This window comes from Maniola jurtina, chromosome 11 (genome assembly GCF_905333055.1).
Source record: "Maniola jurtina chromosome 11, ilManJurt1.1, whole genome shotgun sequence".
In the NCBI taxonomy this organism is placed as follows: Eukaryota; Metazoa; Arthropoda; class Insecta; order Lepidoptera; family Nymphalidae; genus Maniola; species Maniola jurtina.
In genome coordinates this window covers 980,741-1,000,219 of record NC_060039.1, presented here as the reverse complement: position 1 = coordinate 1,000,219, position 19,479 = coordinate 980,741, and the positions used below count along the sequence as shown (strand labels likewise).

Genomic DNA, 19,479 nt, shown 5'->3' with positions numbered 1-19,479 from the left:
AATGATATGTGAGAGGGTCAAAAGTTACGAAAAATGTAACAAAGACTACTACCACCGTCAACCCATCCACTTATCTAATCCTTCATAGTGATATCAGACGGTTCAGGGATTTATTTAGGCCTCATACGCACGAGAGCTTTTTAACGTCCGTTAAAAAAGCGTTCAAATAGAACAAATGTATTCCCAAGTATCTGTTAACGGGTGAAAGCTTTTTTAAAGCGCACTTTACATTATCAGCACAACGCCGGGTTTTAACGCAACGCTTTTTTAACGCTCGTGCGAATTAGGGTTAAGGGTGCAAAATAAAAATCGAAAATTGGTGCCTACAATATTCGTTTATTGAATAAATTACAAAATCGCACATGCAGGCAGTATAATACATACTCACATAGTCATCTATCATTTCAAATAAAACATTGAATAAATCCTAAAACAAACGTATAAAATAAGTTCGATTAAGTATTTTACTAAAATTATTATTAGTTTTTTTTCTAAATATCGAAACATACTTTGGAATGGTTTACAAGAAACTAGCGCAGGAAAAGCCTTTCTCGTGATCAGGAGCACTTAAGGATGATTTATGCTAGACCGTGCCGGGCATAATCTGTGCCATGTCTGAGTCTTTCGAGCCTCGTCCATGTTACGTTGCTTCTTTAAAATTGGTATTATTGGTATTCGAACGTGGCAGGGTCTAGCATAAATCATCCCTGAAAGGGACTTTTTTATTATGTGTTAAGTATAATAAAATTATTGTAAATATACCAATTATTAAGTATAGTCCTACCAAACTCCTTTAACTATAGTAACACTTCAAACATAGTACAATGGTATCTTTGATATAGGTTTTAAGGTCTGCCCACAAATATGTCCAACGCGGCTCCTAGAAATTGTAATACAAGGAACTGTTTGATGAAGCTAATCAGACAAAGCATTTTCAGATGCGCTACAGACAGCTTTACTCTACATACTATTGTAATAGTATAGTAGAGTATAGTAGACCTTTGAGTATTCCTTGAAAATTATAGTACATAAAAGGCTTAAAAATATTGTTGTATAAAGTTCGCGGTTTACTTGTGAATAGCAAAATCTGTAGACAACAGCTAACTCCTTTCATGTATGGCTTATTACAACTCAAATAGATAACTACTCAGCAGGTGCATTAAACTAAGAAAACTGCATCTAACTGAGATTGAATTAACACTTTAAAAGTTACCATAAAATTCTACTAAATTGGTAGTTTTTATTTTCTTGGTTTTTTTTAGTTTGATACCATAATATTTATGACTTAATAATAACATTGAATGATGTAATTAATATTTAGTGAAATTAATTAGGTATTTTGATATATTATAAAGACATTCTGGACTAACTTATCAATTTTTAAATAATCTTATTTAGAAATTAATTTCACAGACTTATATGTTTGTGTACAGACTTTGCTTACATCGCAATGTTAGATAAAATCCATTGAGATTATTTGGAAATTGAAAACCGATCCTTAATTCAAAAAAACATGACTTCACACAAAAAAAAAAAACAAATATGTACTAGAAAAAAATAAATTTTTGAAAATTACTGGCAACTTTACAAAGCTTCCAAATTCAATCCCAAATCACTATATCTTAGAGTCACATAATATATCCAGGGTTAAACTTATATAGTATCTGACATCTGGTTAAAGTAGTAGGTATCCCTTGCGCGCGCCACACTGAAGTTTGATTCTTAATTAAATAATATAATCTAATACATTTTTTACTGGGATCAAAATGTGTATCAGGTGCGTTTCGAGAAATTCAAAATAAGTCCATATTGTATAAAAGCAGGTGTAGCTTTGCAGAAGTCCATGATATACAAGGAAAAACTAAAATTAAGCTTTCGGTTCCTTGAATAATTGTAATATGAATCTGACAACACATTCTTGTTTAATAACTAGCTATTCGGGTTGGGGCTTTAGCCGTTTCGAGCATTTTATATATTTTTACTTGTTTTATGTGAGCTAACCCTAGACATGTGCCATTGCTGGGCCCAGAGTTCTGATAAGGTTAATGGATGGCGATGAGGCCGGACTCCAACAGCTTCTGTATCTTAGCAGCAATTTCGGGGTTCTTGAGATGGTCCTGTAAAGCTTGAGGGTCCTGCTGCATCTGTTCCAAGATGCAACGCATAGCAGGATCACGCAGGATGGCCTGCACTTCCGGGTCCGACATTGCTCGCTTGCGGACCTGGAATTTTGAATTAAAACTTCTTTAGGCGCGAACTCAGATCTTTTCGGGTGGAAATAGCCGCCAAACAGAACTGCCTTAACACAGAGGCGCCATCTTTTATAGAGGTCTGTGAAGTAACGAGTAGTGCCATAGATTTTAAGTTGTACTTTTAACTTTTAGTAATTTATAGTGTACTGTGGGACTATTATTATTTTTGTTTGGTGCTTATTAAATAAACAGAATAGAATTTTAATTTGATGAATATAATATAATCACACATACTAATTAATATGTTTAAAACTCATGGCCACTGGCAATGTGGTTATGTCAAGCTTTGTTAACCAGTTCAAGAATAGATTGGACAAACGTTTGGAAAACTCGAAACACTTCTTATATAGACGCGTCAGTGAAAATTGTATACATACATAATAATAAGATCGGAGGAAAGAGACTCTGCAGAAGAATCCCCCGCGCTGTTGTATTTAGGTTTTTGAAGATCTTTAAAAAACCTAAATCCACACAAAGTTGCAGGAGAAAGCCAGTTCTTTTATACATACCTCCTCGGGATTGGAGTTGAGTTGTGTGGAGCATGCACGGTAGCCTTCCAGGGCTTCAGCATTGCTGGGGTCTAGTTCTAGCGCCTTCTGGAATGCGTTCAGGGCTTTGCCTGGCTGTTGCATGCCCTGCAACAAATTATCACAAATCAATATTGGAGTACCACTTGGCTTTCTAAAAGTAGAATACAACAGGGATGATGACTACTAGTCAAATTAGTGACTTTTTATCAAACGTTAAAATGCTTGCTAAGTAAAGAATCTTGTATGAAATTCACAGATGTGATAATTTGATATACATACTTTTTAGGTTTCCGTAGCCAAATGGCAATGAACCCCTTATAGATTCGTCATGTCTGTCTGTCTGTCACAGCCAGTTTTTTCCGAAACTATAAGGACTATAGTGTTGAAACTTGGTAAGTAGATGTATTCTATGAACTGCATTAAGATTTTCACACAAAATTAGAAAAAAAAACAATAGATTTTGGGGGTTCCCCATACTTAGAACTGAAACTCAAAATATTTTTTTTTTCATCAAACCTTGTAACGTGTACCTTAGCGGTCCCGTTACATCCTTTATTTAGATCGCATATTTTTATTAACATAACCTGAAATCTGTTTGTAGACCTTTTATACGTCATATGTCAGTGTCCCAAACTTCACCATGACGTTTCTAAGGCGTGACGTTTGGGAATGTAATTCAACGATCTGTCAAACCTTCTTTCATATTGGAAAAAAAAACTAGTAACATTTTTGACAGCTCGTTTACCGAATGAAGTTGGCATCTTTCGGTGGCCATTTTGAAGCTTCACTTTTCTTCCTACATAGACACGCAAACATTTGCTCGTCAATTATTAATTTTTAAAATGTGAAAGTTAAACTAAATAAGTATAATACATATTTATGGGCCAGAGGGCTATAGAGTGGTAGGACACGGCGCTTTTAGCGCCGTTGATCCTAGATCTTCGTTGATCATAGATCGTTGATCCTAGATCGTTGATCCTAGATTGTTATCATTTAACGCCTCATTTGAGCATTTATCATGAGGATTTTCCCGTAAATTTCATTTTGGATCGTACATGTTACGTTTTATTTCGGATTCCATCCCGGAATTGGTGTGATGGAATGCAGTTTTCGGCCTGTGGAATTAGTTAGATATTCGACATGTGCCTAGCTTATTCTCTATTTTAACAAATTTTGTGATAATTTGGACTTTATTTTTTTATAACCTAGTGGGTGGCCATGTGGCCCAGGTACTATAAGTTTGTTTATTTTTGATCATTGTATCTATATATATGACATATAAAATTAAGACAAGAACAAAGGGGCGATACCTATTATAAATTGTCATATTTTTTTTCCTCTTTAATAATCTTTGTTACAATTGGCAGCCCCGAACAGGGACTGATTTTTATTTGGGAACCTAGTTGTGTTGATTCTCATAGTATTAGTGAATAAATATTTTAATTGTTCTCGTTCTTGTCTTAATTTGTATTTTTTGTAATATTTTAAGGTGTATTGTATTCTTGTAACTTATTTTTTTTTATTGTATGCCTAGATACTAAGATGTTTGTTCTAGCATAGCTAATTTAAGTGTGCTCGCCTAGTTAATAAGCGTAGTTTATTTTGAGGTTTTTTATATTACTATTATTTATGTGTTACTAGTGAAAATGCTACATACCTAAAAAGGCCATTTCTTTGTAAGAAACGGAGCCAAAAACTTGATAGGTGTCGCTGTGACCAGTTTTCTCTTGAAAATGATAGGTGCACGATGATGGAAAATCTATTTTATTTAATTTTATCTATTTTTTTTTAGACTTTTTCCAAATTTTGTTAGAAGAATCTTCTAGAGAATAGACAGCGTTTGTAGTCCCAGGTCGTGGTCTATTTGTATTCGTTAGGATGTTATTTGGTATGACAAATGCACCGTCGAATTACACAGACTTTCTGATCGTTTGTTTGGACCAGATTTTGATAACGAAGTCCTGTTACCTAGATGATATTATTATTTTACTTTCAAAAGATTTTAAATTCATTCAGCATTTTAGATAAATAAATATCAAAGATTAAAAGATTCTAGACTTGCAAATAACTTAAATAAATTTGAATTTTGCTAAAGAATATAATATTCCAAAAATATTTCATAACATACTCCTCAGAATAATCCAGTAGAACGCTTTAACAAAACTATTGAGACTTGTCTAGCATGCTATGTTGAAAGTGACCATAGAACGTGGTCTAAATATTTACCCCATGTTCAGGCAGCTATTAATGGCACTATTAATTTAGTTACAGGATACACACCTAATTTTCTTATGTTTGGTAGGGAAATTTTCCTTGATGGATCCTTACATAAATTTTATTCTATCTCTGACCCTTCAGAGTTAACTATTGGTAGTCGTTCAGATTATTCGGACGCACTTCTTACTTTGAGTAATATTTTTGATAAAACTGTTAGTAATCTGGCCAAGTCATATAGACGAAATGCCAAATACTACAATGAAGGAAGAAAAAGCATTTCTTATTGTGTTGGAGACACAGTTTGGAGGCGCAACTTTGTGCAATCCAATGCTGCTTCTTTCTTTTCCGCAAAATTAGCCCCTAAATTTGTTAAATGTAAAATAATAAAGAAAATTTCAGATAATGTATATTTATTAAAAGATTTGGAAAAAAATAGTACAGGTAGATACCATATAAAAGATATTCTTAAAATTTGACAAAATTAAAACTTAAAATTAATTTTAACAGGAAAAGAATCTAGCAGAAGCTAACACAATAAGGACTCATTATTATTTTGTGTAGGATTTTTTTTGGCTCCTTTGTCAGTCCTACCGATTTGTAGGTTGCGGCTATGCAGTTGCTCCGCATTACCTCTCCTTTTTGTATATATTGTATATTTTTGATTTTATAGTTCTGTTTATAAGAGATCTTTTGGTAGCGGTTATGCAGTTGCTTCGTTTTACCAGGCTCTTGAAGAACTCATTTTTGGTTGCGGTTTTGCCTTTGTTTGCACCGTATTACCTAATTTTGTTGTAAATATGTATAGTTTTCTTTTAAGGGATTACGGTTTAGCACATGCCCCGTATTATCCTCCTGCTTGTTCTGCTATAGTCAGTCAGGTAGTTTTGTAAATATGTACAGATCTTTTGTGGGATCATGGTTGGCACATGCTCCATGTTATCCTCCTGCTTGTGTCTGTTTTATCGGCAAGTAGATGTATATATTTTTTTCTATGTGGGTCTTTAGTACTCATCCTTGGCCTTGTCTCACACATGTGGACATGTTCGCTAGGTCCTTGCTTTAGGCAGGACGATGTTTTAGGTGTTGCTCTTTTGTAGTGCATCTTTATTTTGGATGGTTCGACAATGCGCGGCGAGGGTGCCTGAGTGCTTTGTTCGGTTGCATACCATTCCGAAAACCCCTTAGCTAGGTTAGTTCGTCAATACGCGGCGAGGGTGCCTCAGTGGATTGATCAGTTGCATACTAACTCTAGACTCTTTTTATTTTGGCTTATGTTGTGTTAGGTTGGTTTGCCATTTCACGGCGTTGATGCTTAGTGTCTTGGTCAGTAGTATACCAATCCTAATCACACACTCTTTAGAAAGTTTTCTTCCCTTCTTAGCTAGTTTGGTTTGCCATTTCACAGCGTTGATGCTAGTGTCTTGGACAGTAGTATACCAATACTATGCAATTCTAGTTTAGGAATTTTGTTTTAATGGATTGCTTCTCAATCTGTATTTATTAATGATTATTTGGTTGTTTTGGCTTACATAAATTTAGATATTTAACTTTCCTTTTGTTTGGTAGTTCCCTTTGTTTTGTCTTATAGAATTGTTTAGGGTAAAGAAAAAAAAAAGGTTTTTTTTTCTTTTCTCTAGAAAGGGGAAATTGTAACGTGTACCTTAGCGGTCCCGTTACATCCTTTATTTAGATCGCATATTTTTATTAACATAACCTGAAATCTGTTTGTAGACCTTTTATACGTCATATGTCAGTGTCCCAAACTTCACCATGACGTTTCTAAGGCGTGACGTTTGGGAATGTAATTCAACGATCTGTCAAACCTTCTTTCATATTGGAAAAAAAAACTAGTAACATTTTTGACAGCTCGTTTACCGAATGAAGTTGGCATCTTTCGGTGGCCATTTTGAAGCTTCACTTTTCTTCCTACATAGACACGCAAACATTTGCTCGTCAATTATTAATTTTTAAAATGTGAAAGTTAAACTAAATAAGTATAATACATATTTATGGGCCAGAGGGCTATAGAGTGGTAGGACACGGCGCTTTTAGCGCCGTTGATCCTAGATCTTCGTTGATCATAGATCGTTGATCCTAGATCGTTGATCCTAGATTGTTATCATTTAACGCCTCATTTGAGCATTTATCATGAGGATTTTCCCGTAAATTTCATTTTGGATCGTACATGTTACGTTTTATTTCGGATTCCATCCCGGAATTGGTGTGATGGAATGCAGTTTTCGGCCTGTGGAATTAGTTAGATATTCGACATGTGCCTAGCTTATTCTCTATTTTAACAAATTTTGTGATAATTTGGACTTTATTTTTTTATAACCTAGTGGGTGGCCATGTGGCCCAGGTACTATAAGTTTGTTTATTTTTGATCATTGTATCTATATATATGACATATAAAATTAAGACAAGAACAAAGGGGCGATACCTATTATAAATTGTCATATTTTTTTTTTCCTCTTTAATAAATAAAATTTGTATAAAACTTTAGAAATTTAATAAATTAATTTTTAATAATAAATTTTAAATTCTTTGATTTTTATTCACCAATATTTATTTCTTGAGGACATTTGGCGTCCCGGAATAGAGAGCACGGCTAGGTGGACCGAATCTCTGACTTGCGATTAAAAGTCCAGGCCTCGGCAAGTCTATCTGTGGAGATTTCTATCCAGCTGGCTGGCGCCCGAAGGTTTTCCCTATATTCATTCTATATATATATATATTTTGTCAGCTGGAAGTAAAAGTAAGGAATTAATTCTATTGTTTTGTGTTTTTTTAAATAAATTTTATTTTAAATTTTTCACCTATTGGGTGGTGAAAAATTTTCTTTGTTACAACCTATATGTGTGGGGTATCTATGGATAGGTCTTCAAAAATGATATTGAGGTTACTTATATCATTTTTTTCTAAACTGAATAGTTTGCGCGAGAGACACTTCCTAAGTGGTAAAATGTGTGTGCTCAGCTTAAGTCAGTGAGGTTACCTGCAGAATCTTGCCCTTCCGGATCCAGCCTTTGATGAACTTGGGGTCAAGTTTGCAGCACTGGTCGCAGTCTCGCAGGCCCAGGTCAAAGGCAGCTAGTTTGGTGTAGCACGCCGCTCGGTTGGAGTACAGCTTGGGGTCATCGGGGTTCCGTTTGATGGCCTCTGTGTAATGCTTCACTGCTGTGCTGTAGTCACCTGGAAGATTTTATACTTTAATAGAAATTAAAAAAAAAAAATTATTTAAAAAAAAGTCAAACATTTAGTCTTATTTGCCCAAAAATTTTGTCTGAAAAGTCCAAGTTTTAGCTTAGACAGTTGTGAATAAGATACCAGGAATTCTCGAGATTTATAAATGACTTCTGTCTATGAGTACTGACGGCAATGACGACAATGACAGCGATGACGAGAATGGCGGCGATGACGACAATGACGGCGATGACGAGAATGGCGGCGATGACGAGAATGGCGGCGATGACGAGAATGGCAGCGATGACGATATTGACGGCGATGACGACAATGACGGCGATGACGACAACACTGATTGAAACTCACCCTTCTTAAAGTACTCGTTGCCCAACTCTTTCTCCTGCTCTGCCTTAACAGGGTCAATATAGGCCTTGCGTTCCTCTACCGCAATGCGCTTCTCCACCTCGCTGAGCAGTGTCTTGATTTCAGGTGTGCGGTGCTCAGACATTGACTTTTCGTAGTATGTCCTGGCGAGCTTCCACTGCTCCATCTTTTTATATGCATTACCTGGTAAATTATTATAAATTCCTTAGTTTTATTAGCCACCCGATTTTATTTCTTCATAAAAAAATATTATGTGATTTCATTGTGTCAATCAATATTCTAACACAGTCAGACAGTCATTCATCAGTCAGCTTTTCCTTAGAGGACTTTTTAGATGATGCCCGCAACTTCATCCACATGGATATAGGTTTTTTAAAAATCCTGTGGAAACTTTGATTTTCCGGGACAAAAAAATTGGTTCCATTACCTCTGAACCAAATTTCATATAATTGGGTTATCCAGATGGATCTTTAAGGATCCCATAGGAACTTTTTGATTTTCCGACATAAAAATTGGCCTATATACATCCCCAGGATGTAAGCTAACGCTTCAAAATCAGTTAAACCTTAGGGAAATGAAAAGCTAGTAGACAGACAGATACACTTTCACATTTATAATATTAGTTTGGATATATATTTAATAAATAATAAAAAAATTAAATGAACAGATGAATCAACAGAAACTAGTCAATAACAGATGTAAATTTTTCCTATTTTAGAAGGCCCTCTATTTATTTAATAATCGTTTAGAAATAATTTATTTTTGACTTAAGCTTCATAATAACTCTTACGATTTTTTTTGAGTCTATGGGTTCCTTCATTTTATTAAAAAATCTACATTATTTGATTTTTTACACTAAAACATTAAACAACACAACACTAAAAGTATAATTCATCAACTGCAAAACACTTAATGAAACATTTAATTGTACTTACCAATTCTTGTGAAAGCCTTTGCGATTAATTTGAAATCAGCCCTATTTTCTCTGCCAATCTCAATCGCCTTCTCACACTCTTTTATACATTTCTCATATTCTTTCTGTTCAAAGTACACGGCGGCCATATTTGTATAAAATGTGATATCCGTAGGGTCGTGTTCTATTGCCTTAGTATAATGTTTAAGAGCATTATCAAAGTCTTTCTTCTTATAACAATCATTGCCTAGATCCTTTTCTTTTAATGCTAATCTACGGTTCTCAGGTAAATCTTCATATTGTGGTTTTTGGGGTTCTTCGGCTTTAGGTTTTGGAGCAGGTTTTGGTTCAGGGGAGGGTGGGTCTACATCCATGGGGGATCCTAAATCTAATCCAAGCATTACACTTAGTGTAGTGAGCATGCGCTTGTCTTCCAATGTTCGATTGGAATCTAACATCTGAATGTCGTACGGGTTGAGATTCTGTAACAATACACACATTCATAATGGTAAATAACTACCTATTTTAAATGATGAAGTAGTGAAAGACTAGTTGTTAAGACATAGGCCTCCTATTTGCTGGATCCAGGATTCAATCCCAGGCATGCAACTCAGCATTAAATATCACTTGCTTTAACTGTGGACAAATAACATCTTGAGGGAAGTTTCTCAAAGGTGTGTTAAGTCTGCCAATCCACACTTAGACAGCGAGGTGGACTATGGCCCCAACTCTTTTACTCTGAGAAGAGACCTGTGCTCAATAGTGGGCTATTGATGCCTTGATCATGATGATAAATATATTTTATCAAACTTACACTCAGAGTGGCTATTTTTAGGGTTCCAAAGGGTAAAAATGAAGCTTTATTATTGTGACACTGCTCTCTGTCCGTGTGTCACAGGTCTCTAGCTTGTAGACTATGAAATTTTGAAATATTATAAACCATATCCTGTATTTATAAGCTAATAAAACTCAGATTTCAGCACATAATGACTGTTTGTACATAAAGATAATAATATGCAAAATTGTTTCCTTATCACCTTTCCTATTCAACTTCTTTTTATCAGTTCTATTACAAAATTTTAACCACATTGGGGAAGATAAGCTGTAGTGAATACAAAAAATAATTGTTACATGAAAAATTCTGCATTCAATTTTACTAAATGAATGCTTTGCTAAGCCATTAGTCCTACATTAAGTTTGAAGCACAAACATAAAACAGTTGTTGACAACTCTGTCCAGTTGATCCCACTGGACTATGAGAGTGAGGGAATAGAGAGTGCATCTGTTTGCCCACACACTTTTGCACTTATCTCCTACATAACTAGCTAGGCTCTGTTGAGATAAGCCATTGTGTCTGTTTGGTTAGGAGGACATTATGTTTATTATTAAGAGATTCAAATCTTTGGATTTAAAAACAAAAATTCAAGAGGAGAATGAACTTCAAAATATGTATACTTAACTACTTCTGAATACTAACCTTCACCGCTTCAACATACTCAGGGTCCTTCAACCACTCTCTAGTCTGTGGGTTAGCTCGCAACTTCTCAAATAATGCCTCCGTTCTTAGCTTGGCTTCTTCAGCTTGTTTTTTCACTTCTGCCAGGCCTGACGCCAGTTGTGTGTTACCAGGCTCCAGTTCTAGGCCCTTCTCGTAGGCCGCGATGGCCTCCTCGTGCCTACCTAAGTAAGCCAGAGCACTGCCTTTTCTAGAATAACCTTTGCTCCATGTAGGGTTCAGTAGTACGGTTTTATCAGCGTCTTCCAGCGCGGCATGGTAGTTCCCAGCCTTAGCATGAGCGGCCGATCGGTTGCTATACAAAACGTGGTTTTTTGGATCCAATACTATCGCCATTGAATAACTTTTGATCGCTTCCCCATAGTTCCCTGAAGATAGGGCTGCGTTACCTTGCTCTTTTAACTGATTAACCTGCAAAATTAATGCGTTGTTATCTACTTTAAGTCTAGTCATCGTACTAGTTTTCAAAACAGCTGAATTCCGCATAACCTTACCTGTTCCATGACGGATAATGTATTGATAGTAAATTGTAACTAAATTGCACTTCAATGGTTATCACTTTACACTAGGAGTTCACAATGATAGAATGTGCCTCTTGCTTTGTTCAAATCGTTTCAAGAAATCTAGAAAATCACTGAATAAATTGCGGATGAATCGACACTCGACACTGACACTTCGATTTCGAGAACGAGAATTTTCGGCACAGACTAAAATTATTTTAAATACCTATAAAAAAAAGTTGTATGTGTAAAAAGGCTGAAGGATGGCTGAAGGCTGCTTAGAACCCAGAGCGACGAAAAACGAAACTATAAATCAGGTTGATGGGATTGAACTCCATAAAAAATAATTAATTAGTTATATCTAAAACTTTTAAAAAGTCAGAACCTGACACCTGACACTGTTAAAAAGAAAGCCAAAAGCAAGGTTCCAGAGCCTTAATTTCCTGAAAAAAAAAAGATCATAGACAAGAGCAAGAGACTAGAGAGATTGTAGTCTTTGCTAGAGAGATCAGAGAATCACATATTTTTATTATCTGTTTCCTGCTAATGTCACGCTAATCGCTAGGTATTTTGCATGGATTTGGAACTGTGGGGAATACCAAGTGAATTAATGGTGATCGATGGCAAATTGACCGCTTCCGTGCTAGCAGCATTGACGGGTCGTACATTCCCGTAACTCCTGGTGACTCATCGAGGCCCTATACACACTTGTCACCATGGACACCGACGATGGTGAATCTTCGAGCAGTGGACCTATGTCCAGCTTGAACAGCTTGTTTTCATTTACAAGCCCTGCCGTAAAGAAGCTATTAGGCTGGAAACAGGTATAACAACTTATAATTGCAGAAATGTAGCTCTACAATCTAATTCAAAATCCTCTTGTAAAATTGGTATAGACGCCTGTTTTTGACAAAGAAACCGTGTAGAAATTTGCAGCTGAACAGTAAAACACTTTGAATTCTCAGAAAGTAGGCGGTTATGGTAACTAAAGTATAGTTCCTTGACTATCTTTTGTTGGTTATTAAAATGAGCTTGGTTTTTCTGGTATAGCTGGGTTCATCATCTAAAAGCAAAGTTATATTGATAGAAATACAGAAGTTATTTAGAGTAACTTATGAAGGCTAGCAAGCCTCACACGATACTCTCCCAAGCTCTCGATAGCTCCAGATCCAGAAATGCAGTGGATTTTAAATGCTTGGGAAAATTTATAGCAACTCCTTAATCATTGCTATGTCCATATGCTAATTTATCATATTTATAATTCCATTATACAGGTGTCAAATATACTAATTTGTCCACAAAAAACAATTTTTGATGGGACAGTTGACAAAAGTTTTTTAGGTTTTTAGACTGTGCCTAATTCTAGTTCTAGTTATATATTTTACACAATCTCTAAACTAAACTAAAATCAGGTTTAAATGAATTGCTATCCCTTTTATATGCTCTCTGCAGGAAAGGACAGCAATAGATTTAGAGCTGCCAATTTAGTTTAAAGATATTTTTAGAAAGGGCAGTCATTGAGTGCAAGCCTCAGTAATCCCGAATTCCTGCAGTTGATTACTAAAGCCATCCAAAAATTTAAAAAAACTTAACACTCAATTTATCCGTTCCGCTGTTTAGTATTAAATTGAAAAAAATAATTCAAAACGGGTCATAATAATTCAAAAAAGTCAGCAGCGGGGGAGAGTGGTATTCGGGCAATTCACCTTCTCCTTTACACCCACCCCGTAATTCCTGCTGTTGTTTAAACAACCCCTATAACTCCATAGGTGTGGATTCTGTTGTCTTTCTCTAAACTTAATTTAGAGTATCTGCATGTTTTTTTTTCTTTTTAACCAATTGAGGCAAAACCCAAAAGGAGTGTTGTGTTGTTGACATGTATGTATGTGTGTTCCTATATCTGCTCGTAACTATTTTGTTAACTGATTTTGATAAATGATGTCACTAGATTCACTTCATTCATGTGCAAGTGTCAATGGGTACATACAATACATTAAAGTGTCGCACATAAAAATCCTAAAACCACAGAAAACAAGTATTAAATTAACAACTTAAAATTTTAGCTCTACTCAACTTTAAACTTTAGTATGATACTCAAAACCAAGCACCTCATGTCATGAGGTTTGACAGTATTAAATTAAAATATGTTGTCTATTCTTTTCTTATTACTTTGGTAAGAAAGAGATGCAAATACAAATTTTGTTTTCATCAGAATCAGTGCCATTGATTATAAAACGTGTGTAATCTATGGTGTACAGACCTATTTGTTTATGAGTCATTCTTATTGACTGCCGATCATTCTTAGAAACTACCTGACTCATTGTACACTGGTTGTTATTTTATGAGTATCAGTAATACACTATCTTCTACTCATTCTGGTTTAGGACCACTATGTTATTTATGTTTACTCATTCATACTTTTTTTTAATCTTTCATACTTGAGTTTTACTATTTAATAATTCTGCTATTTAAATTGTTTGTATAGTATTTGGTATTATTTAGGTAAGGCATCAAATACATTCTTACGAGTTCCAAGAAACCAATTTGATAATATGTAGTTTTTTTTAATACTTTTTTTTTAAATGAATCAATAAAAGAAAAAAAATTCTTCAGGTAATAATGCAGACTGTACAGATTATGATTCTTGCTTTTCTTAGAAAAATCGTAGTACATATATTAAAGTATTGGCTAGCATCTAGATGTTGTAAGCACATTGAGATTTATAAGAACTGGCGCATACCGTCGAAGTGTAGTGTCGAGTCTTTTTAATATTTACCTGTAAATATCTATACTTGGAAGCTGTGATAGCCTAGTGGTTAGAACGTCCGCCTCCTAATCGGAGGTCGGGGGTTCGATCCCGGGCACGCACCACTAACTTTTCAGTTATGTGCGTTTTAAGCAATTAAATATCACTTTAACGGTGAAGGAAAACATCGTGAGGAAACCTGCATGCCTGAGAGTTCTCCATGTTCTCAAAGGTGTGTGAAGTCTGCCAATCCGCATTGGGCCAGCGTGGCAGACTATGGCCTAAACCCTTCTCATTCTGAGAGGAGACCCGTACTCAGTAGTGGGGCGGAAATGGGTTGATCATGATGATGATGATCTATACTTGACCAGTGTGGTGGATATGGTAAAAATTCTTCTCATTCTGAGAGAACCCATACTTACTAGGGCCAGTAATGGATTGAGATGAAACATTTCTCACTGGCATTACTTTATGCATAGCACTCATTGACTGCTATGTTGTCAGGGTGACGAGGAAGAGAAATGGGCAGAGAAGGCAGTGGACAGCCTGGTGAAGAAGCTGAAGAAGCGGAAGGGTGCCATTGAAGAACTGGAGCGCGCGCTGTCCTGCCCTGGCACGCCTTCCAAGTGCGTCACCATACCGCGCTCACTGGACGGACGGTTGCAGGTATTATATCATTTCTTCTTTTATATCAATCCTTAATTTTTTTTAAATATAAATAGAGGGTTCTTCCTTCTTTTCTTTCGTTTTAGGGTTTCGGACCTCAAAAAGTTAAACGGAATCCTTATAGGATCACTTTGTTGTCTGTCTGTCCGTCCGTCCCATATTTTGAATAGTCAAAATTATTCAACGAACAATCAGTATGTACTAGATTTGCAATTAGCGTTTTAACATTTTTTGTGTCTTAACATAAGTTTAGTAGGCTGACTGTCGTTCTGCTAATCTCACCAGCCTTAGTGTATTTTACGGTAAAAATTTTGACGCCACAAGTAACCGTTATACTCCAGGGCTTCAAGGATATTTAGTTTGTGTCCTTGAAAATCCTTTAACCACTACCTGTTGATCAAATCAGAAATGAGGAGATCCGTAACCAGAACCAGGGTAACCGATATAGCTCAACTTGTTGGAAAACTGAGGTAGCACTGGACAGGGCACTTGGTTTGAAACCACGCAGCTGCACTGGAAAGCGTAGCTTTGAAAGAAACCTACCCCTTCCAAGGCAGCGCAAGAGTGTGGCGTGTGGCAGTCCCTACAAAAGACCTATGTCCTTGACTGGACATCTATGGGTTGATAATGATAATGATGACTACCTGTTGAATCTTACGTTCAGAATTCCCACATTACAGGTATCGCACCGCAAAGGTTTGCCCCACGTTATCTACTGCCGAGTATGGCGATGGCCAGACCTACAAAGCCATCACGAGCTAAAACCGCTCGAAATATGCCAATATCCCTTCAGCGCGAAACAGAAAGAGGTATGCATCAACCCTTACCACTACAAACGGGTCGAAAGTCCTGTCCTGCCCCCAGTTTTAGTGCCAAGACATTCGGAGTTCGCGCCAGGACATTCGCTACTACCCTTTCAAAGGACTACAGAACCAGCGATGCCCCACAATGTATCTTACTCTGGATCAGGGTTCCCACCTTCAGCATCATCAGAACTGCCCGATACTCCACCCCCCGCGTATTCGCCACCATCAGATGACTCCGAACCTCCAGGAGAAGTTGCCCCGGTTTCCTACCAAGAGCCTTTATACTGGGCATCGGTAGCGTATTATGAACTTAACTGCCGGGTTGGAGAAGTGTTCCATTGTAACAGCCATTCAGTAGTAGTCGACGGCTTTACTGATCCTTCGAATAATAGTGACAGATTTTGCTTGGGACAACTAAGTAATGTAAACAGAAATTCAACCATAGAAAACACAAGACGTCACATAGGCAAAGGAGTACATTTGTACTACGTCGGAGGGGAAGTGTACGCCGAGTGTTTGTCCGACGCAGCGATATTCGTTCAGAGTCGCAACTGCAACCACCACCATGGATTTCATCCGTCGACTGTGTGTAAAATTCCTCCAGGGTGTTCGTTGAAGATTTTTAATAACAGGGAGTTTGCACAGCTTTTATCCCAAAGCGTCAATCACGGTTTCGAAGCTGTTTATGAGTTGACGAAGATGTGTACGATTCGCATGTCGTTCGTCAAGGGCTGGGGGGCGGAATACCATAGACAAGACGTCACCTCGACGCCATGTTGGATAGAGATCCACCTCCACGGGCCGCTGCAGTGGCTGGACAAAGTGCTGACTCAAATGGGTTCCCCCCATAACGCTATATCGTCGGTCTCTTAGCCGTGTTAGCTCCCCCCCTCCCCACCGGTTTTCGTATTTTATTTCGGTTTAAATCTCACAAAATTGTATGCATTTTTATTTTTGGTTAGTAAGCTTCCATTTGTGGTGATTTCAAACTTTTTTTATTTCACAATGAAATTTCAAACTCGATAATTTTTATATTATCATCCATTATTGCCGTACGTACACACATTCTTCGTTTATAAAGCCAGTCGTTGAGCTGGTATACAAATACATAATTTTTAGTAATATCAGTTTGAAATCCAATCACAAATAATTATTTTCAAATTTTTAATTACTATACAATTACATTACCATTCTTATGGTATATTTTTTTTAACTCATATATGTTGTACACTATGTTGCCATGTAACAATTTTATATTTTCTCTAGTGAATAGGTTTATGTGTTAAGGTGAATACTCACTGGTGCTACATTGAACAATTTACTGACAGTTATTTGAGTAGTATACCTAGGTAGTCCTATGTCATAATTATTTTAAAATATTTGAATTTGGTTTTTAATGATATACAACACTCTCTATTTCACAGTTATGTTGCATTTCTCATTGTATAGATTGTCAGTCAACAAATATCTATACAAATATCTTCTTTATATTATTTAAAGATAGTTTTCCTGACTGACTGACTGATCTATCAATCACAAATAAAGGATTTTATTTTTACCCCTGGTAATTTTGCTATGTAATGCAATGTTGTTTTGCAATAATAACCATGAAAATTAGTAGGTATTTGGGCTATCGGTAAATCGGAACTACGTATTTCACGATTTTCGGAAATGCCATTCTCAATTTCCGTCATTTTTGAAGTTATAAACATGAAAATTGGTATTTGGGTTATAAGACGTAACATACAGATATTTCAGAATATTTGGAAGTCTACCCGAGCGAAAGGGTCAGCTAGTATTATATAAAAAAAGTGTATCCAAAGCAAAAAAATCAAACACAATTTTACAACTTCTTTTTCAAAATAGTTTCTTGTAAAGATTCACCTTGACACGCCTGAAATAATTGTATAAAATTGTAGCTCAAATTAATGTGTCCAAGATGAAAGGAAATGGTAAGACATAGGTATTTTTAAGTATACTTGTATTTTAATAATATAAAGACATACATAAAATGAATGAATATTTGAATATTAAATATTATACTCGTGAATGATCATTACAATGACAAGTTAAAGATATTATTGGTGTAAGTAGATTTTGATTAAAATCATGGTGTCGCTTCAGATTTTATTATTCTATGAATCCAAGAAATAAGCTAATAAAAATGGTAGGTATTGGCTGTACATTTTTTTTTTATTAAAATGAATTTTTGGAAGAATTTTTGAACCATGAAGCGAAAAAGTAGATACATATATTTTTCGCGTATTATTTAATGTAATTTTTTTGAAGAAATTTTTTTGTGTCTCATAATGTAGTATGGAAAAGAGTTTGATGGCAAGTGTTTTTTCATTTTTAAAAAACTACAATTTTTTCAAAAACTCATTTTGTTTAGTTCTGGGTTCTTAGAATTTTACTGTCATAGATTTGTTGCTAGTTTTGGATACGGTATGTCAAGGTATTGTAATTATACGAATATTGATAAATATTATAAAGCTTTCTAGATATGAAAAATGCAATTTTTATTATTTTGACTAACATTTTTTATTGTTACATATTAGGTTATGTGGTCCCATTATATTATGTACTATTAAATTGTACTAAATTCTGGCTAAGAAAGCTGAGCCTAGCAAATTATTAAAAAAATATTAGGAGGGTATTGACTATAATAGGAAAGAATAGATTTGGTAGTGTTAATTGAATATAATTTTTTAGTCTTTATTATGAGCTGTTAATAATTCTGACTCCTGAATGAGAAACCAAGCTTATTATTATATAGTTTAAAATCAAATAATGTGTCATTTAAATTCAATGAAAACTAAACTGTTTATGAGGTTGTCCTATATTATACTGTCCAGAAAATTTAAAAAAAATTTGTGTACGTAGTTTGATGTAGTATCTACGTTATACAGAAAATGTACATTTGAAAGTTCAAGTTTGTAGTGATTTGTGCTGTAAATTTCGTTGTGACATAAATGTATTTCAAAATTGTTGGAAATAAGTTATACATTCTGATACTAATCTTTGAATGCTGTCATTGAATATTTAAAATCATTTAAATCTTTATGTACCAAAATATTAATTTTGCCAATCAGTGTAAATAAAAATATTTTTATCATTGGGGCCACAAAACATTAGTTTTATTTTATGATAAGGAATATTATGTTAAAATAATTATTAATATTGATAGTAATGAATCGATATGTAATATTTAGTAAAACTAAGGAAAAATAAGCATGTTGAATTGAGTTATTTCATTTTAATTACGTATAGTCAAGACCAAATGTGTAAAAAAAATACTGAGAGGTTTTCTTTTAATTAAATAAGACAGGCTTAGGAATGTGCCATCGAGAAAATGTATTTGTGCAAATTGTGATGGAAAAAGTGTCTATTCTATTGTGGATTGTAATTACTTTTTATGTAATTTTTTAGTAGTTATAGCTTTTTAACTGTACATTTTTGTTACTTACTTGTATAAATGTTTTAATGGGACAAAATTTAAAAATAATGGGTTGATAATAATTAACTTTTTCAACTTTTTTTAACTTTTTTACTAAGATTGTAGGAAAGAATGGAAACAAGTCAAAAAAAATCTCAGTGTTCTTTCGTCTTGACTTTTTAAACCAAATTTTGGGACGTCGCGCAGCCAAAATTATATTTTTAATTGATCTCAAAATAATATAAGTATGCTTTAGTTCCTCTAAAGATCACTGTAGCGAGTCCCGTGCCTTAGGAAAGTGCATTCGGAAAAGAAAATACTAAAAAATAA

The 19,479-nt window shown here is 35.2% G+C and overlaps 2 protein-coding genes across 3 annotated transcripts; one reads left to right on the top strand and one right to left on the bottom strand.

Annotated features, from left to right (window-relative positions):
* Positions 1 to 316: 316 nt before the first annotated feature.
* LOC123869387 (stress-induced-phosphoprotein 1) lies at positions 317 to 11,709 on the bottom strand. The gene is made up of 7 exons (XM_045912285.1): positions 11,490 to 11,709; positions 10,957 to 11,406; positions 9,502 to 9,961; positions 8,549 to 8,749; positions 7,995 to 8,191; positions 2,762 to 2,887; positions 317 to 2,222 (listed from the first exon to the last, which is right to left on the bottom strand). Exons 1-7 carry the CDS (start codon positions 11,496 to 11,498, stop codon positions 2,043 to 2,045), a joined length of 1,623 nt encoding a protein of 540 aa, XP_045768241.1. The 5' UTR covers positions 11,499 to 11,709; the 3' UTR covers positions 317 to 2,042.
* A 303-nt stretch (positions 11,710 to 12,012) lies between these two features.
* On the top strand, positions 12,013 to 19,228 carry LOC123869393 (protein mothers against dpp). 2 transcript variants are annotated; one of them, XM_045912295.1, is made up of 3 exons: positions 12,013 to 12,319; positions 14,746 to 14,900; positions 15,581 to 19,228. In XM_045912295.1, the coding sequence occupies exons 1-3, from the start codon at positions 12,212 to 12,214 to the stop codon at positions 16,584 to 16,586; spliced, it is 1,269 nt and encodes a 422-aa protein (XP_045768251.1). In that variant the 5' UTR covers positions 12,013 to 12,211; the 3' UTR covers positions 16,587 to 19,228. The 2 variants fall into 2 exon arrangements, with proteins under 2 accessions (XP_045768251.1, XP_045768249.1); XM_045912293.1 differs by having other exon boundaries at positions 14,746 to 14,907; positions 15,588 to 19,228.
* Positions 19,229 to 19,479: the final 251 nt, after the last annotated feature.

Bases quoted from the DNA above. Each gene is read 5' to 3' on its own strand.
- LOC123869387 (XM_045912285.1), bottom strand. The intron at 8,750-9,501 runs GTAAGTACAATT...ATAATTTACCAG, and splicing joins AAAGGCTTTCACAAGAATTG to GTAATGCATATAAAAAGATG. The intron at 8,192-8,548 runs GTGAGTTTCAAT...AAAATCTTCCAG, and splicing joins CAACGAGTACTTTAAGAAGG to GTGACTACAGCACAGCAGTG.
- LOC123869393 (XM_045912295.1), top strand. From the start codon at position 12,212: ATGGACACCGACGATGGTGAATCTTCGAGCAGTGGACCTATGTCCAGC. The intron at 12,320-14,745 runs GTATAACAACTT...CTATGTTGTCAG, and splicing joins AGCTATTAGGCTGGAAACAG to GGTGACGAGGAAGAGAAATG. The intron at 14,901-15,580 runs GTTGCAGGTATT...CAGAATTCCCAC, and splicing joins CCGCGCTCACTGGACGGACG to ATTACAGGTATCGCACCGCA.